General features: G+C 39.6%; 2 protein-coding genes across 2 annotated transcripts; one reads left to right on the top strand and one right to left on the bottom strand.

Annotated features, from left to right (window-relative positions):
* Positions 1 to 2,015: 2,015 nt before the first annotated feature.
* On the bottom strand, positions 2,016 to 7,716 carry LOC141820409 (putative ALA-interacting subunit 2). The gene is made up of 8 exons (XM_074707716.1): positions 7,450 to 7,716; positions 5,063 to 5,124; positions 4,886 to 4,960; positions 4,677 to 4,793; positions 3,205 to 3,275; positions 2,813 to 3,110; positions 2,436 to 2,725; positions 2,016 to 2,335 (listed from the first exon to the last, which is right to left on the bottom strand). Exons 1-8 carry the CDS (start codon positions 7,526 to 7,528, stop codon positions 2,281 to 2,283), a joined length of 1,047 nt encoding a protein of 348 aa, XP_074563817.1. The 5' UTR covers positions 7,529 to 7,716; the 3' UTR covers positions 2,016 to 2,280.
* Positions 7,717 to 8,893: 1,177 nt separating this feature from the next.
* Positions 8,894 to 11,945, top strand: LOC141820408 (receptor-like serine/threonine-protein kinase SD1-8). Its single transcript, XM_074707715.1, has 7 exons — positions 8,894 to 10,199; positions 10,277 to 10,399; positions 10,482 to 10,618; positions 10,694 to 10,904; positions 11,002 to 11,239; positions 11,319 to 11,469; positions 11,551 to 11,945. The coding sequence occupies exons 1-7, from the start codon at positions 8,894 to 8,896 to the stop codon at positions 11,860 to 11,862; spliced, it is 2,478 nt and encodes an 825-aa protein (XP_074563816.1). The 3' UTR covers positions 11,863 to 11,945.
* Positions 11,946 to 17,407: the final 5,462 nt, after the last annotated feature.

The raw sequence follows: 17,407 nt of genomic DNA, 5'->3' as shown, positions 1-17,407 counted from the left end.
CACCCAGCACCCTTTCCTCCAATCCCCTTCCTCCACGCTACGGAGCAGTCCGCCGCTCTTCGCTCTCATTGGACAACGTCGCTGACCCGGCGTCCCATGCTTCGTTGCGATTTTACTCTCCCGGTACTTCCACGCGTTACGTTCTTATCGCACGGACGACGGATATGTCCACTCTCTATGCAGGTATTCATGTGGGTAAATTACAAACAGAGTACACGAGAATTTACAGAAGAAAGAAAAAAATGGTATAAATTAAAATAATTGATTTTTTTTTCTCAACGTTGGAACAACATGAGTTCAAGAAAGTGTTAATAAGTGTACTGCTTGCCACATGCATCTCCTATTTATGAGTTAACGGTTTGACTTGATAGTTTCGAGTGGGAATCAAGTTGAATGAGTTGAGGTAGAATTTATTAGACAAAAAACAGTATGAATTATGCTTCAGCATCAGAATTATTAGAGTGATTTTTTCAGAAGAATAAAGAGCGAACTGTTTGGTGCAACTCAATGAATAATGACCTTTATGCTCCTTTGCAGCCTCTTTATACCTTCTCGCATGTGAACTCTCAATGTTCTTACTTGATCGTGCAACAAAATCAAACGCTAGCTCCCCTTTATTTTAATTTTCTTCTAAAAACAGATTGTTTCTTTACTTTCCAAGAACAATAACTAAAGCATGCCTCCTCCTCCTCCTTCTTCATGGGACTTTGTCTGCTGCATTCACGATAGAAGTGGAAGAGAAAGAAGGTTTACATGTTTTTAGACCTCCTATAAATATGTTCAATCATTGATGGCATGTTTGATGCTTCAATTTGAGGAAAGTGTGTGTAGAAATTGACATAGTAAAGTTATCAAAGTCACTATCTTATTTAAATTTATTCTTCATTAGTTTCCTATTTCTATGAAGAGTTGTTGGCGTTCATACACACTATCCCTTAGGTGAGTAGCTAAAAGGTGAAACTCCAATTGAAATGCCTTATAAAGTGAAGAGATCAGAGGTGACCGTCCGATTCATGATAACAATTTGCATGGTTTAAACTAAAGGTGCAAACGAATCAAATCAAATAGTATGCGATATTTGAATTCAATTCGAAACTCGATAATATAAATAAGTTTAGTTTGAATTCGGTTCGTAATAAATATTTTTCGAACCGGTTCGAAAAATTCACGAACAGACTCGATTAGTTTGCACTCTTAGTTTGAACCCTCCTCCTCCTTTTAGTATCCTCTTTTAATTACCTAACCAAAGGGCAAATGCATGATGCTGCCTAGTTGCTCACTAAAAGCAAGTTTTGTGAGGGTGGAAGACAGCAGACGAAGCCACTGAGCGACAGTGGACGAGGAGAGGAGGGAGGGGCCCTGCATGCCTTCCTTCTTCTTCCTTCTTCTTCTCCTTCCTTCTCTTTAGTTCCCAATTGCACTGCAACTAACTAACTGCAAGTGAGGAAGGAAACAGGGAAATAATAGGGAAAGATGGAGATGCATGAGGATGCAGGGCCCTGCTGGCTGGCTGGCTGGCTCTTCCTTCATCATGGCCTTTGCCAATTAAGAAGCCTGCTCCTGCTACAGCTCCAGTCAGCTGGACTTTTGCATGGCCCTTGTCCCCCCTCTCTCTGTCTCCACGTCCCTTTGGCCTTTGCATTGCACCTCTGGATTGGGTGGCCGGCAGCTGCCGCACAGTGCGCACTGCGCCAAACGGCTGCTCAAATGGGGCACGCAGCAGAGAGTTAGTTGACATTTGTCTCATGAAAATAAAAAATAAAAAAAATAAAAAAAACACAAATTTGTGTGTGTCATTGATTGTTGTTTGTGGCTAAAGTACAAGGAACATCTGTCCTTAACTTATATTTCTTGTATTATTAGAATAATTTAACTCATGAGTACATTAACACGCCCATGGGTGTGGCTGTGAAACAGAATCTTCCACAATAACTTGAATATATTTTGTCCAGAGTTTGGCAGAGCGCGCCATGTGTCAGAATATTAAAGTGTGGACAAGGATTAGGTGTTAATAATTAAATTTAAGGATAAGCTCATGAATTGATGATGGGTGGTGGGTCGATGAAAAGACACGTTTCGGAACCCTGTTGGTCGATGAAAAGACAATCATATCATGACTATCTCCTTCTCACCTTCCGACCAGTAATTTATTCATCTAATAGCATACAAATTAAATTCTCTTAGATGTGCACAGTTCAGCCCTGTCGAGACCTTCAAATAATAACCTGAATTTCAGTCTTATGTGGCACAAAGTAATCCTCTCGTTGGTCTCCATGTGAATCAGCTAATGTTATTTTTCATGTTCCAGTACGAGAGAGTAGGATCACCTTGAGGCCTGCAAGCAACAAACAAAATAGGAATCGATAAGCAACGACCAACTTCCACCAAATCTGAAGAAGCATCAAATATCATCATTAATTAATGGTACAAGTTACCTTGGGTATTTCACATGAAGCAGTGCGAACGCAATTGCCAGGAAAACGCAGATGATTCCAGTCACCATATAGGCTATCCCGAGGAAACTGTTCTTGCCTCCTAGCCAATTTTGGGTTGTAAGGATCAGCTTCTTCTTACCCCCAAAACTGTAAGTGTTGTAGTTATTAAGAATGTGCACTTCGATGCTGTCATCTGCTACGAGATCCTCTTCGATAATGGCATAAAGCTTCCTGAACTTGGGAAGAGCAGCGGTGCGCATCCAAACAATGAGATCCTCTTGCTCGCTAAGCTATTTGGAAGAAACCAACGATGGTTAGAAACCTGAGTAGCATGATGAAGAAAGCATGCACAGATATCATTTGAGTTATCAACGTACTGGAACATCTGGATCAAGATTTGCTCCTCCGATTAAGCTTCCATTCTGAAAATTGAAAGGATATACATTTCTCCCAAACTTATGCTTTTGATCACTGACCCATGCAATGTTTTTCCTGTTAACTTTCATCTCTACAGTCTCGCGTACAAAGGCGTAAGAATCATTGAACAAACTCCAGGCAACTAAACCACAAGGAACAATTGGGAGACCACCATTATACTCTTCCGGTTTGCATGAACCAGTGTGCTCGTATTCCAATCCATGCAGAAGCTGCTTATCACATCTACTTTTTACGTAGCTAGAACAGTGAATTATAAATTTTGTCACAAATTGATTTAAAGAGTTGAAATGATGAAATAGAAGAAATCAGGAGGCTGCTAAGATGCTCTCACCGTCGATGATTCTGATAGTAGTTATCAAGTTCATAATAAACATATATCGGTGCTTTCATATGCTTCTGAATCTGCAATGAACTTGAACTTTCAGTGAAAATTGCAAAAGGGAAACTAGAATGTAAATATATCCAACTGCAGAATCATTTTATTTTTCGCATGGATATTAAGGTATCAAGATTTAATCTGCAGGTTCTCAACAATCATTGATGACCACACCAAAAAAAAGTGTTGAAATAGAATTTCAAGTTCACAAATGTTCATAATATTGCAGTTTGAGTGCGGTAGCGCCAAGGATACTTTTATAATGTTGGATAGATTATTGCAGTTTGAGTGCAGTCCCTAGGAGGCAATTAGGCATAACACCTGATGCCAAGGATACTTTTATAATTTCAGCAACTTCTTGAGCATAATTGGATCAGCTTCTGTGGATCTAAATAAGGATTGGCTTGTTACTAAAATTTCTTCTTTGTTGCTAATCTTTTCAATATAAGTTTGGAAGTTAAATTCCGCAAGAAATGCCTTTTAAAGAAATATTTTTGCGTGCAAGCATGCTTATCATGAGTCTCTTATAATAGGCACACAGGTAGGCCTTTACACAAACTTTTAGGAACTTCTAATATTTTATTTATACAATAAGTTATGCTCAACTTTATATAGAGATAAGCAGTAAACATTTAACTAACTAAAGAACCTATTTTTCCATAAAGGTGGCTTCCTTCTTGACTCTTTTGATTCCTTAATAGTATCTTACCCTTACTGCCTTCTAGGTTATTCCAAGCAACAAAATGACTATGGATTGTTATGTTATTAGATTGCCAAAAGACTGGTACAAGAAATTTCAAACCGTGCATCAAAAGAAAATGTGACTAGAGAACCAACTTTGACCTTCTTAATTCAAGTGGACACTGACTGGTTTACAGTTTCACTTGTGTATTGTTGAAACAACAGTTTATAATGCATGATTTACATGGAGAGTTGATTGATATCTCAGTTTAACATAAATTAGTTAGGCTAATGACTAATCAATGTTGAGTGAATTATTAGGCATTCTTTGAATGGAAATACTATGAAGGACAGCTACTACACCTTACAATTCTTTTCATATTATCTACAGGTTAAATTCTTTTCCCCAAAAAGAAGTTAACATTTGTTTTACCTCAGAATTTGAAAATCATTCACGCACTTTATCATCATAGAGCATTCATCTCTAGTGACTTGACAGAAAACCTCATTCACTTCATGCTTAAAGTATATCAAAATTGTTTAATTATTTTCTATCAATCATGTTTTTTCTATTTGCTAGTCAATGTTATATCAATCATGTTTTTTCTATTTACTAGTCAATGTTATATCAATCATGTTTTTCTATGAAAGAATAAGCTTATATCAAGGTCACATAAAGATCACACATGTTCATGCAACCTACTGTAATTTTCCAATATAAACAATTGGGAAGGCATAAAATTCACCTTTATTAGACGATCACACTTTTTTGTAATCAAACTGTTCTTGATATAAGCTACTTTGTTGCTTCTATAAGTCTCAGGCACACATTCTACATCATACCGCTCTACAATTTCCACAACCTACAAGAAAAAACCAGCTCCTTAAGATCAAAATATCACATTGATACACAAACATCTAAGTCTATACTAAGCAGAATTCAAGTTCTACACACGCTTTCTGAAGCTCGAAGACACACTAGGCCAGTTGGTATGAATAAACCACCAGTAACCAGAAATATTGCAATAACCTGACAAGACAACCAAACATAAAGAATAAGCAAAAAAAATCAGCATCAGGGGAGATTTTGTTGCAATATCATTTAAACGTCCATCAAAAGTTTTCATCTCACCCAAGCTGACGTTAGTTGTGGCCTACAAGCCGGAAGATTTTGCTGGGTGAATTTATAAAATGCTGTCAATTTCAAAACAAAAATGTTGAAAAATAGATCAATAGCAAGACTATTTACTAAATAATTTTTTTTCTAGGGGAGAATTTTTTAATGCATAAACTAGAAGTCAATAAAAATACAAATGAGGGCTGAATTAAGCAGACTAATCGAAGAGCATAATGGATAAGTTTTTAAAACAAAATATTGCATGTCTCTTGCAGGTCACTCATCTGCCTCATTTTAGTGATAATTAAAACATACAGTTAGTTGTAATTTCTGAAAATCAATTCAGATTTATGCTTGGAATACCAATTATGGATGCTATTTATTTAATAAGATAATTAATGATGAAACATAAAAAATAAAGTATTTGCATATAATTTTCATTAATGTTATAAAATTTACAATAGATTCCTTGGATAGCTATTTTATTGGGTTAAGGAGAGAAATATCGAATAAATATAAATGTGATAAGAAACATAATGATGTTGATAGTAGCTACTAGTGTTGGAGCAGCTTAAGTCTAATAGATGATTTTTTTCTATCTGTACATCAGAGGAGAGTCCTAAATGCCTATGTTTTTGCTAATACTAATGAACTTAACAATTATTTTCAAAATAAATCTCCTTGCTATAGATTAGTTGTAGATACAATAACAACAACAACTGAGCCTTATCCTACTAGGTGGGATCGGATAGATTATTTGTTGATGAATTGTGTAAATGATGGAGTATAAAAAAAAATGAACTCAAAACTTGATTTATGAAGAGAAATTTTAGACAATAAAGGCTTTAACTTATACATAACTAAAACTGGAGATATAAAATGTAGTTCAGATAATAAAAGAAGTGGAGAAATTGTAAAATGGACATTTATAAGTGAATTTTAGACATCTTAGATCTATTATTCAAATAAAAGAAGATATTCATGATCATATCATAAATAGAGTGGATGGTAAAACAAAGTCTTGCTGTCTTGTGTGATCAAAGTGTGTCTCAAAGGCCAATATTGAGTTCACAGGAAGAAAAATAGAAAAGAAAGAAAGGGGAAAACATCAACTTATTTTGTTTACTTGGAAGTAAATAAAGAGGAAGGAATTTAATTATGTTCAATTCCTAAGTTTTATTTCTGCTTGTATTGGGCATAAATGGAGGAAAACAAATTTACGTATCCAATAAACATGAATGAGTAAATATTGTTAATTACTTACTTCTGATTCCATCCAAATTGATTATGAGAAAGGAATATAGTGGAAAAAAAGATATTACAATTCATTTTCTTTCTTTCCACTTCAGTTTTAAACATTTCATTTTTTTTTCCCTCCAATTTCCTCTTCTCTAAATAAGCATAACATCCAAGAAAATATTTTCAAGATTATGATATAACCTGTCATACTTTACATATGTGAGTGTTAACAGTTTGACCGCAAAACATACAAAAAGTAATGTAGCAGAGATAAGAATGCTAAAATTGATATGTGAGGTTACGAGAAAAGATAAAATAAATAATACTACTATCTCAAAACAATTACGTGGAGCAGCAAGGGAGGTAAAAGAAAAAAAAAAAGAAAAAGAAAAAGTAGGTTACAATTATATGGACATACTCAAAGAAAAATAACAAATTTGTAAACAAGTTCAATAGATTACAGTTGAAGATGTAAACTGTATGGTGCAAAGGGAGATCAAAGAAAGCTCTTGTGGGTTTAATTAAAATTAATGCAAAAGATTTGGATACCACTACTAACACAAACTGGCTAGATGAGAAATTGACAATGATGATTAAGCGAATCAATTAATGTAGCCGATCCCGGATATCAGAATGCATGACTGTAGTGGTGAAAGCACTTAATTGTCCAAATTTGAGCCAAGGAGAATTAGAGGAAGCAAAATATTGCGTGTCAACATCAATCCCATCCTTAAAAACGTTTAACGTTTTGATTTAATACATTTCACTAAGCTCCTACAAGTCCAGAACAAGTGTAATAATCCATTATTCATGGATATGTCTAGCTGAAACAGAATCAATTACCAATTGAAAGATGATATGAGAAACTACATATTGTTCTATCGGATAATATCCCAGTATGTGATTCGTAAATCATACCGCACAAAGGAACACGCAAAAGGAGGAAACTTTTTAGTGGTCAAAACACATGCCAAAAGGAATTGCTCAATAAAACTAATAATGTCCTGAAATATGTTCATTTTCACAGCGCATCCATACACCGGATCTAGAATATTGATAGTTAGAAACATAAAAGAGCAGGAAAACCCCAGCGCGTCAAAAAAAAAAATCCCTCAACGTAATTGCACAACACAAAATTCGTCAGTGGTAAGGGGAAACGTTACCTCTGGAATGCAGTGGCAGGTGGTAGTGCACTTGCGTTCCTCCGGAGGACGCTGACGTACTGCCGGCCTCCATTTCCATCAATTGCGCTGCTGAATCCTTATCCAACGAGATCCAAATCGGTCCCTGCTATGCCGATTTCATCGCTAGCTAAGATTTGATGGCAGCATGTGGAAACCCTCGATCGCTCGTTCGCTTCGTAGGAGCCCGATTTGCTCGTCGGGGACCCGAGCCGGCGTAGTCGCGTCGCGATGAGTTCCGTCAATTAAGTTGGGCGAAATGGGGAAAAAAATAAAGGCATAAAACTCAAAAATGTACCAAGGTATTTTTTTCTTCTTCTTCTTCTATTTTTTATTAAAATTTTATATTTCTATTTTGTCTTATTTTTTTCCTTTTTCTTTTATTTTTTATTTTCTGTTTTTTTATTTTTTATTTTCTTTTATTTTTATTTCCTTTTTCTTTTTTTGATTAAAAACAAAAAACAAAAAACAAAAAACCTAAATAAATAGAAACAGAAAAAAAATTACCGAGGAGGAGCCTATTTAATCAAAATAGTTCTAAAGAAGTTATATTTTTATATAAAATAATATTAAAATATAATGTGGAAGGTAGTTTACCTAAAAAATATAGATGGGTTTTGTTTTGATAATTTTAAAAAAAGAAGTATGATTTTCCATTTTTGTCAAAAATAAAATTATATTAAAAACCCTCCAATTTAAAATACCCACCCTCCAATCTTGGTATGCTGCTTTTTCCTCTAAATGAGGAGCGCAATCAAAGGATGAAGAAATACAGGGGAAATCTTTCAAATTCAATAATGATACAAATTCAATAAGATACAAATGTAGGCTCACTGATGCAAGCGTCAGGATCCACAAAGCTTTGAAAGAGTCAAAGTCATGGTTAAAAAGTCTAAGAACGTTGACTGAATCAGATTTTAATTTAATTCAAAATGATAAAGCCCCAACCTCTTCTAGTTCATCCACGCTCGTCCCCATCGTCCCCATTGTTCTTCAAGACATGACAAGGTGAGGGACAGTGAAAAAAAGGACAGCCACTGGAGAGGAAGACTTACTAGACAAGTCCACGGAAAGAAAATTTAGTTTGATAAAGTCAGACAGTTCTATCTTTTATGATTGGATAATAAGGATAAATAAATTAGTAAAACCATATTTGCGTTCAATAATAAGTCAACCTAACGCACAGTTTACGCTGAATTCTCAACACAACACGGCATTGGATCGTTCATCGGGTGTCCATAAATGTTTCACGAGCAGAGAAAATTCAAGGTGCGCCATTTCTTCTTCTTCTTCTTTGTTTTTTTTCCCAGAAAACATATTTAAGATCATGATTCAAGTCAACTCTTCAAGATTTTATATTGAAATCATTGCCATTTTAAACCTTGCCCACGCCAAAAACCATATTTTTTGCTTTGATTAATCAACAATGGGGAGAAAGATCAGCTCCTCTTCCTCCGTCCTCCTCCTCTTCCTCCTCAGCTGGTCTGCCTGCTCCGTCTCCAGTGGGGCAGACACCTTATCCCCTAATCGGCCTCTCCTCGATGACGGAACAACCGCCTTGGTCTCCGCCGGCGGCAGCTTCCGGCTGGGATTCTTCAGCCCCGACGGTTCCACCAACCGCTACGTCGGCATATGGTACAACAACATCTCCATCCAAACCGTCGTGTGGGTCGCCAACCGTCGGCAGCCAATCACCACCATCTCCGGCAACCTCTCTTTGACCACCAACGGTACACTCATCATCACCGGCGAAGACAATTCCACCGCCATCTGGTCTTCCGGGTCGCCAGCCTCAGCCCTCGAGAATCCAGTCGCACGGATCCTCGACGATGGCAACTTCGTCGTCCAAGAGGCAAGCAGCAACGGCAACGACGACCCTAACAGCTTCGCATGGCAGAGCTTCGACTTTCCGACGGACACGCTGTTGCCGGGCATGGCGGTGGGTCAGAAGCAGCTCCGTACAGGGGTCATCCTCGACATCAACCTCACGGCCTGGAAGAGCCCCACGGACCCCTCTCCAGGCCAATACGCCTTCGGATTAGACGTGCGAGGCGACCCCCAAATATTCATCTGGACAGAGACACAACCCTACTGGCGCGGAGGCCCATGGAACGGCCGCTGGTTCAGTGGCGTCCCAGAGGTGAAGGACGGCACCGACGGAGTCATCAATTTCTACGTGGAAAAAGATCATACCACCTACTTGCCAATCAACGGGTCTTCGACCATCGTGAGGTGGACCATGAACTCCTCAGGTCATCTAGAACTCCTCGTATGGATCGAGGCTCGCTGGAGTGTCAGTTGGTACATACCCAAGGACCACTGCGATCGAATGTCCCAGTGCGGCAACAACAGTTACTGCAGCTCCAACAACTCGCCGCCGTGCACATGCTTGCCGGCGTTTCATCCAACGAATCAACATAACTGGGACATGCTGGACGGAGGAGACGGCTGCATTAGAACAACACCTCTGGACTGCCGGAACAAAACCGATGGATTCTTCACCCAGAGTGGCACCAAGTTGCCCGACACGTCCAGATCGACAGTCCTTGCAAACTTGAGCTTGGAGGAGTGCAAGGCTTTGTGCCTGAACAACTGCTCGTGCACAGCGTATGCTGCACTGAACATAAGTGGGAGTGGCTGCTTGATCTGGACAGACGATCTCACTGATATCACCGTATATCAGAGTGGTCTAGGACAAGATCTTTATGTCAGATTAGCAGCAAAAGATTTAGGTGAGCAGCTAGCTAGCTAGTCAAAACTGAATATATCAATCATCAACATTTATACTTATTCAGTTACAATCTTTCAGTATTAGCATCTCAAGCATTGCACCATCATTCTAACCGGAAGATCATAATGATTGTGGTTCTCCCTGTGGCAATTCTTTTCCTTGCTTGTGTTGCTTACTCGATTTGGAGGTGGAAGAAGAGAAGTATTGTTCATCCGATCCTCATCCTGACTACTTTTACTTGGCTTGTATATATTCTGAAGTCATTAATTTGTTGCACATGTAGGTTCTCATATTGACTATGAAGCAGAAGAGAAGGACATGGAATTGCCATTGTTTGACTTGAATACAATTAAAGACGCCACTGATGACTTCTCGATAGACAACAAGCTTGGTGAAGGAGGCTTTGGCCCTGTATACAAGGTAGAGAATACTGTATTTGGTATTTAATACTAGGACATAACTATTTGAGCAAGTTTGATATTTGATTTTGTGCAGGGCAAATTGGGGGAGGAACAAGAGATAGCAGTGAAAAGATTATCCAAGACATCGACACAAGGAGTGGATGAGTTCAAAAATGAGATCACATTGATCGCGAAGCTGCAGCATCGAAATCTCGTTAAGCTTCTTGGCTGTTGTATCCAAGGAGGTGAAAGACTCTTGATCTATGAATACCTGTCCAATGGAAGCTTGGACACCTTCCTATTTGGTTAGTTGATCTTCTCTGTCAATTTACATAAACTATCTGAAACTATCTGAAAGGATAGATCAGATTTAAAATTTAAATGAATGCTTGTTGTGTTCAGATGAAGTTCAAACTGTATTACTGGATTGGAGAGCAAGGTACAACATCATTCTCGGTGTTGCTCGAGGTCTACTTTATCTTCACCACGATTCAAGATTAAGGATCATTCATAGGGATCTTAAAGCTAGCAATATTTTGCTTGACAAAGATATGAATCCCAAAATATCTGATTTTGGCATGGCTAGAATATTTGGAGGAGATGAATCTGAATCAACTACTAAGAGAGTTGTGGGAACCTAGTGAGTATAAATAAATTCAATCATCATTATCTTTATTATTGCAATATATACTTATTTGATATTTCTTCTATAATGACAGTGGTTATATGTCTCCCGAATATGTTATGGATGGTATCTTTTCAATAAAGTCCGATGTATTTAGTTTTGGAGTCCTCATGCTCGAGATAATAAGTGGTAAAAAGAACAGAGACTATGGACAATCGATGTCACAATTGAATCTTCTAGGAAATGTAAGCATAATTATTCTTTTACAAATTATAAATTTCTCTTTGATCACTTTCATTTTACATATTTTGCAATTATTTTTTCAGATGTGGATCATGTGGAAAGAAGGGAAATCTTTAGATTTAGTCGATACAAACTTTAGTCATTCATTTTTTGAAAATGATGTGCTAAGGTGTATAAAAGTTGGACTTTTATGTGTACAAGAGCAGCCGGGAGATAGACCAACGATGTCTTCTGTGTTAGCAATGTTAGTGAGTACTGATAATATTTCTCTTCTACCAGAACCCAAACAACCAGGTTTCTTTTCCACAAGATTATCGTCCGTTAACTCAGACTATAGCAATACAGAATCATTGTCTATAAATCAAGCATCAATCACTGCAATAGCTGGTCGATAAGAGTTAAGTGATAAGAGAGATACATGCACTAGACAAAATATGTATAATTTTTTTTCTTATTATGTGATTTGTTTTTGGAGGGTTAACTCTTCTATGCGTGTTGTAATAGAATTTGGTACTTGAAGCATTAAAATTTAATGTTTGAATAGTGACATTCAGTTGTTAAACTAGTAGAGATCGTCTAAGTGGGCTTAATGTGTGTGTAAAAGTTATCGTAATATTATTTTTGTTGTTCTTGTTTTGAAAAGCTCCCCTTTGAGAAAGAATAAGCATCATTTCTGCCCAACGATCTTTTTCCCACCCATCGAATAGAAGAAGTATTACTGTATCTTTACTAAAGTATTTGAAGAACAAATATGCATATTAGAGTTTGAATTTCAATAGAAATGAATATTTTAGAGGTCGGTCTCTAAATGTGTATAGGTTGTTTTATATTTACCAATAAATAAATTAGGGGAGAAAATCATTTACTTGCAACGAAGTCGCCCCTCAAATATGGTGCAATGGTAAGATGATTTGAGAGAAACTCATGGTTTGAGGCAATATTGTTCTTCGTCGTGGCTAATTGTAGTTTCTCAATTTACTTCCTCATAGATGGTCATAAGATCGACTATGTGAAATCGTTGGGATTGCGAATTCTACCTTTTTGCTGAAGAGGGAAACTCATGACACCGTGGTTCGATCCTCAATTGGAGCATGCACGAGCACTTAATTTGGAAGAAAAAGCTGTATCGAGGGATTCACAACTGAAGTACTTGATTCGGAAGTACTTGATTCAGAGCTTGAGCAACCCTCTAATGACTAACTGGACTACGGAAGCCGATCTACCAACACAGTGTTGCGAGCACTTTGGGATGTATCGGATGGTAGAACCACAAAAAAAATAGCACACCTCTAGAATTAGTCGGGACTAAGAATCTGAATTATCTAAAAATATATATCTAAAATATCACTATTAACCAAATTTTATGCTATTGAAAATGAATCAATAAGTATGTGGAAACATTGAAGAAAATTCTGATATGTGATTGAAAAAGTCTCAGGACATGATTGAGTTGGTTAGTACGATGTAGATTTGTTAAAGTGAGTAAGAGTTGAATCTCGACGAAGCCGACACTACAAAAATATAGGGTATTAGCAACGAAATTTTGCGACGAATTATTTTCATCGCAAATTTGGGACAAATTTTGCGACGAAATATATTTTTGTTGCAAGTTGGCAACGAAATTGGCGACGAAAAAAGTTTAGTTGCGAAAATTGCGATGATAAATTTTTGTCGCAAAATTCGTCGCCATTTGACGACGAATCCGTAATTCGTCGCTACATTGGCGACGAATTCGAGATTCGTCGCCAATTTGGCGACGAAATCATGAATTCGTCGCCAATGTAGCGACAAATCTCGAATTCGTCGCTAATGTAGCGATGAATTACGGATTCGTCGCCAACTTTGGCAAAAGAGAAGGGATCGAGACGGTGGATGAGTTAGTGAAATTGGCGATGAAAGTATTTTCGTCGCCAAATTCGTTGCTAATTTGCGACGAATCTGTGATTCGTCGCAAAATCTGCGACGAATCTGTGATTCGTTGCAAAATCTGCGACGAATCTGTTATTCGTTGCAAAATCTGCGACGAATCTGTTATTCATCGCCAATTTGGCAAAGGAGAAGGGATCAGGATGGTGGATGCATTTGGCGACGAAAGCTAATACGCCCAAAATTCGTTGCTAATTTGCGACGAACTACAGATTCGTTGCTAATTTGCGACGAATCACAGATTCGTCGCAAATTCTGCGACGAATCTGCAATTCGTCGCAAATTTGAATAAAAATTTAAGGAGAAAATGATCAAATAGTAGTTTAAGTAAAAATTGATATATGATTATTTTTGAATTGTTTAATACTTTAAACAATTCAAAAATAATCCAAAACCTTATTTATCTAATCAAATTTAAAATTTAATTAAAATATAATCATATAGTAAAATTACTAATTATTTTGATATAAATTTTAAATTTAAACCGATTGTTTAATTCTACTTTCAAATATAATTATAAATTTTACTTTACATTTATAAATTTTTAAAATTATTACATAATATTTATATTAAACTACATCAATTTTGGCGACGAATGGACTGTTTTATCGCAAAATTTTGGCGACAAATAGTGCGTTCGTCGCCAATTTAGCGACGAACGTGCTGTTTCGTCGCATAGTTTTAACATTAAACCTAATCTTCGCCCGCTCCTTTTCCCCCGCTCCTTTCCCCTCCGCACCGTTCTCCTCTCTTCCTCCTCGCTGCCGCCGCCTCTCCATCTTCGCCAGCCGACGCCGCCGACAACCGAGGCCGCCTCTCCTTCCTCGCCAGTAGCACACCACCGTCCCCTCGCCCAGTGGACACCGCCACTCAGCCGCCGATCGAAGCCACTACCTTCTGCCGCCTTGCTGCCCAACGCCGCCGCCCACACTTGCCGACGCCGTCCCCTCTTCTCTTCTTCTTCCCTTCCTCGCCTTTCCTCCACCCCACAGCTGTCGCCACGCCTTAGTCGCCGCCGCGGGACGCCGACGCCGCGGGACGCCGACGCCGCCTGCTGCTCCCGACCGCATAGGGCATCGTCGTTGGAGGCGGTGCTGGTCACGCCATTGCTCAAGGACGAGCTCGACATCGTGATCCCTACGATCAGGAACCTGGACTTCCTGGAGATGTGGCGGCCCTTCTTCCAGCCCTACCACCTCATCATCGTGAGTCTCCTTCTGCTTTCCCTCTTGTAGATCTGAGGTTTTAGGTATGGATGGCGGTAAAACTCGGATCTGAAAGAAAAAGAAACCCCTTTTTGACTTTTCCTTGGGTAGGAGGATTTTAATCATCCCTTCGTAGCTCAGTAGTTGATAGAGATGAATTCTTTTTCTTTTATCTTGGCTCTACTTTGTGTTGCGAATTTCTTTAACCTATCATTGTGTCACTTGGTTCGTCGAACTCGACACTAAATCTTGTTGCTTCTGAGTTCTAGTAGATTTGCACATTACTATACAAGTTCCTGGTTTAGTGAAGCTTTTGATCCTTGAAAATACCTCCATGGCCATGAATAGGAACTATGTCATTTACATTTGGTTTCATCTTTGTCCTCGAAGGACGACGCGGCACACAACGTTCGAGAAGAGAGGAGAGGAATACAGCAGAAGATCAAGAGGTCATCAGGTACAAACTTCATCCACACAATTCTAAGGTGAAAGGTATAACTAAAATTTCTTTCCGCTGTAATTTTTTTTTTGTTTTTACCTTTGTATGGAACCTGAAACAAACGCAAGAAGCCAGCGATCCGCGGGGCCTCTTGGAAAGTTTCGTCCTTTGTATGAAAAATTTTTGTACAAGGGAAATCAACAGAACGGTTTCCGAGTGACTCCTTTTAGATGATACCCTTGATACGCGTCCATCATACAGATGAGCTCGTACCCTGAGGTGGAATCGACCAATTGATCTATCCTTGGGAGAGGATAGCAATCTTTTGGGTAGGCCTTATTAAGATCTCAAAAATCAATGCAAACCCTCCATTTACCTCCAGGCTTGACTACCAGTACTACATTAGCAAGCCAGGTCGGGAATTGTATTTCCTTGATCTGCCCTGCTTTCAACAACTTATCATTTTCTTCTCGGATGATCTTGTCTTGGTTGGCTGAGAAATGCCTTCTTTTTTGTTTGACTGGTTTGGCTCTAGGAGTTATATTGAGCTTATGTTCCATCACCGTAAGGGCTACACCGACAATCTCTGATGGTGACCAAGCGAAGATATCTCAGTTTTGCATCAGGCAGGTTAGCAGTTGTGCCTATACCTCTGGCAACAGGTCGGCGGCCATGTAAGTGACTTGGTCGGGCTTTCCCGGAACTATCCGTGCCTCTATTTTTTCTGGTTTTGGTCGCAGTAGTGAGGCATCCTGTACCAAGTTTACCTCGGTATTCTGCTTTCATCTTACTGCCCGTAGGTCGATCTGTACCATATCTATGTAACATTTACGAGCTATGTTTTGATCTTCCTCCGACAGACCCGACCTGATCATGTACAAGAAACTTCAGTTTTTGATGGTAGGTAGATACTACCGCACCAAAAAGCTCAGCGTCGACCTTCCCAAGATAATATTGTAGGCTGACGGAGCTTCTACCACCGTGAAGAGAGTAGCTCGGGTCCTGCGCAGAGGTTCCTTCCCCAAGGATAGTGGCAATCGGATCTGTCCAAGAGGTCAGATCTCATGTCCGGAGAATCCGAAGAGAGAGGTGGCCATGGGCTGCAACTCCTCCCCATCAATCTGCATGCGGTCGAATGCATCTTTATATAAGGCATTGACCGAGCTACCCGTATCCACAAATACCCGAGCTACATCGTAGTTAGCAATAGTGGCTAGGATGACCAGAGCATCATCATAAGGGGTATCAACTCCTTCCAAGTCTTGAAGCCCGAAGTAAATGGTAGGACTTGGGTCGATTCTATGGTTGGTGCCAATGCTATAGGTTTCAAGTCGGCGACCATGAGCCTTCCTAGCCCTGTTAGAATCTCCATCCGTGGGACCTCCAGCTATCATACTTATTTCTCCCCTGTGGGCGAGGTTGTCCTGATTCTCCTGGTGATCCCGGTGAACCTCCGGAGGAGGTCCCTGCCGAGGCCGGGGTTCTTGTCTATTACCTTCAGGTGCCGGCAACCTCTCGACCTCAAGAGGAGGTCGCCGTTCTCCCTCCTGTCGGGGGTCAGCCCGTCTTGGCCCAGCTTGACGCCTCTGATCTCCTCGCATACCCCTCCTTCCATCATACGTCGCCCTCTTCCTGGTGGTGTTACTTCTCGTTGCTGCCGTTCTCTGATGATCCAATTGATTTCTTGCGCCAAGTACCGACACTCCTGCGTACTATGTCCATTAGATTGATGATATGCGCAGTAGCGAGCGGGCGGTCCCGGCCGAGCTGTAGTTCTCTGTCCAGCTACTTGCGGCAGGTCATCCACGGCCTGCATGACCCGCTTGTTTCGGCGTGCTGGAGCATTCTGAAGAGGTCGGGTTGGCACTTCTCTTGGTGGTGGAGGAGGTACTGGTCTCTTCTCCGTAGGAGGGGCTGCCGTATGGTTACTCCGGTGAGCCAGCTGAGTTTCCTCCAAGTGTATGTATTTGGTAGCTCTTTCCAATAACTTCTGATAGCTAACAGGTGATTTTTTCACGAGGGATCGAAATAAATCTCCCTCTAGAAACCCCTGAGTGAAAGCGCTTGTCAAAACATCTGAGGGAGTGGATGGCACTTCACATGCTTCTTGGTTGAAACGACGAAGATATTCTCGTAGAATTTCTCGGGGCTTCTACTTCATTGTGAAAAGGTTCAAGGGGGGTTTTTTGGTGCTTCAGGCTGCTGGCAAACTGATGGAAGAAGACCTCTTTGAAGTCCTTGAAGGACCGTATGGTAGAGCCCGGCAACTTATTAAACCAGCGTTGAGCTGATCCGGAGAGTGTGTTGAGAAACAACCTGCACTTGATGCCATCGATATACTGATGCAGCAAGCAGACGTTCTCAAAGCGA

Source organism: Curcuma longa, unplaced genomic scaffold (genome assembly GCF_044706935.1).
Source record: "Curcuma longa cultivar G26 ecotype Majalengka, Jawa Barat unplaced genomic scaffold, ITB_CL_G26_1.1 utg3290_np1212_1714210_RagTag, whole genome shotgun sequence".
NCBI lineage: Eukaryota > Viridiplantae > Streptophyta > Magnoliopsida > Zingiberales > Zingiberaceae > Curcuma > Curcuma longa.
Note: the sequence above shows the minus strand (reverse complement) of the source record. Positions and strands in the feature narration are given on the sequence as shown.

Bases quoted from the DNA above. Each gene is read 5' to 3' on its own strand.
- LOC141820409 (XM_074707716.1), bottom strand. From the start codon at position 7,528: ATGGAAATGGAGGCCGGCAGTACGTCAGCGTCCTCCGGAGGAACGCAA. The intron at 4,961-5,062 runs GTGAGATGAAAA...TTGTCTTGTCAG, and splicing joins CACAACTAACGTCAGCTTGG to GTTATTGCAATATTTCTGGT. The intron at 2,726-2,812 runs GTACGTTGATAA...TCTTCCAAATAG, and splicing joins ATCTTGATCCAGATGTTCCA to CTTAGCGAGCAAGAGGATCT.
- LOC141820408 (XM_074707715.1), top strand. From the start codon at position 8,894: ATGGGGAGAAAGATCAGCTCCTCTTCCTCCGTCCTCCTCCTCTTCCTC. The intron at 10,400-10,481 runs GTATTGTTCATC...TTGCACATGTAG, and splicing joins TTGGAGGTGGAAGAAGAGAA to GTTCTCATATTGACTATGAA. The intron at 11,240-11,318 runs GTGAGTATAAAT...CTATAATGACAG, and splicing joins AAGAGAGTTGTGGGAACCTA to TGGTTATATGTCTCCCGAAT.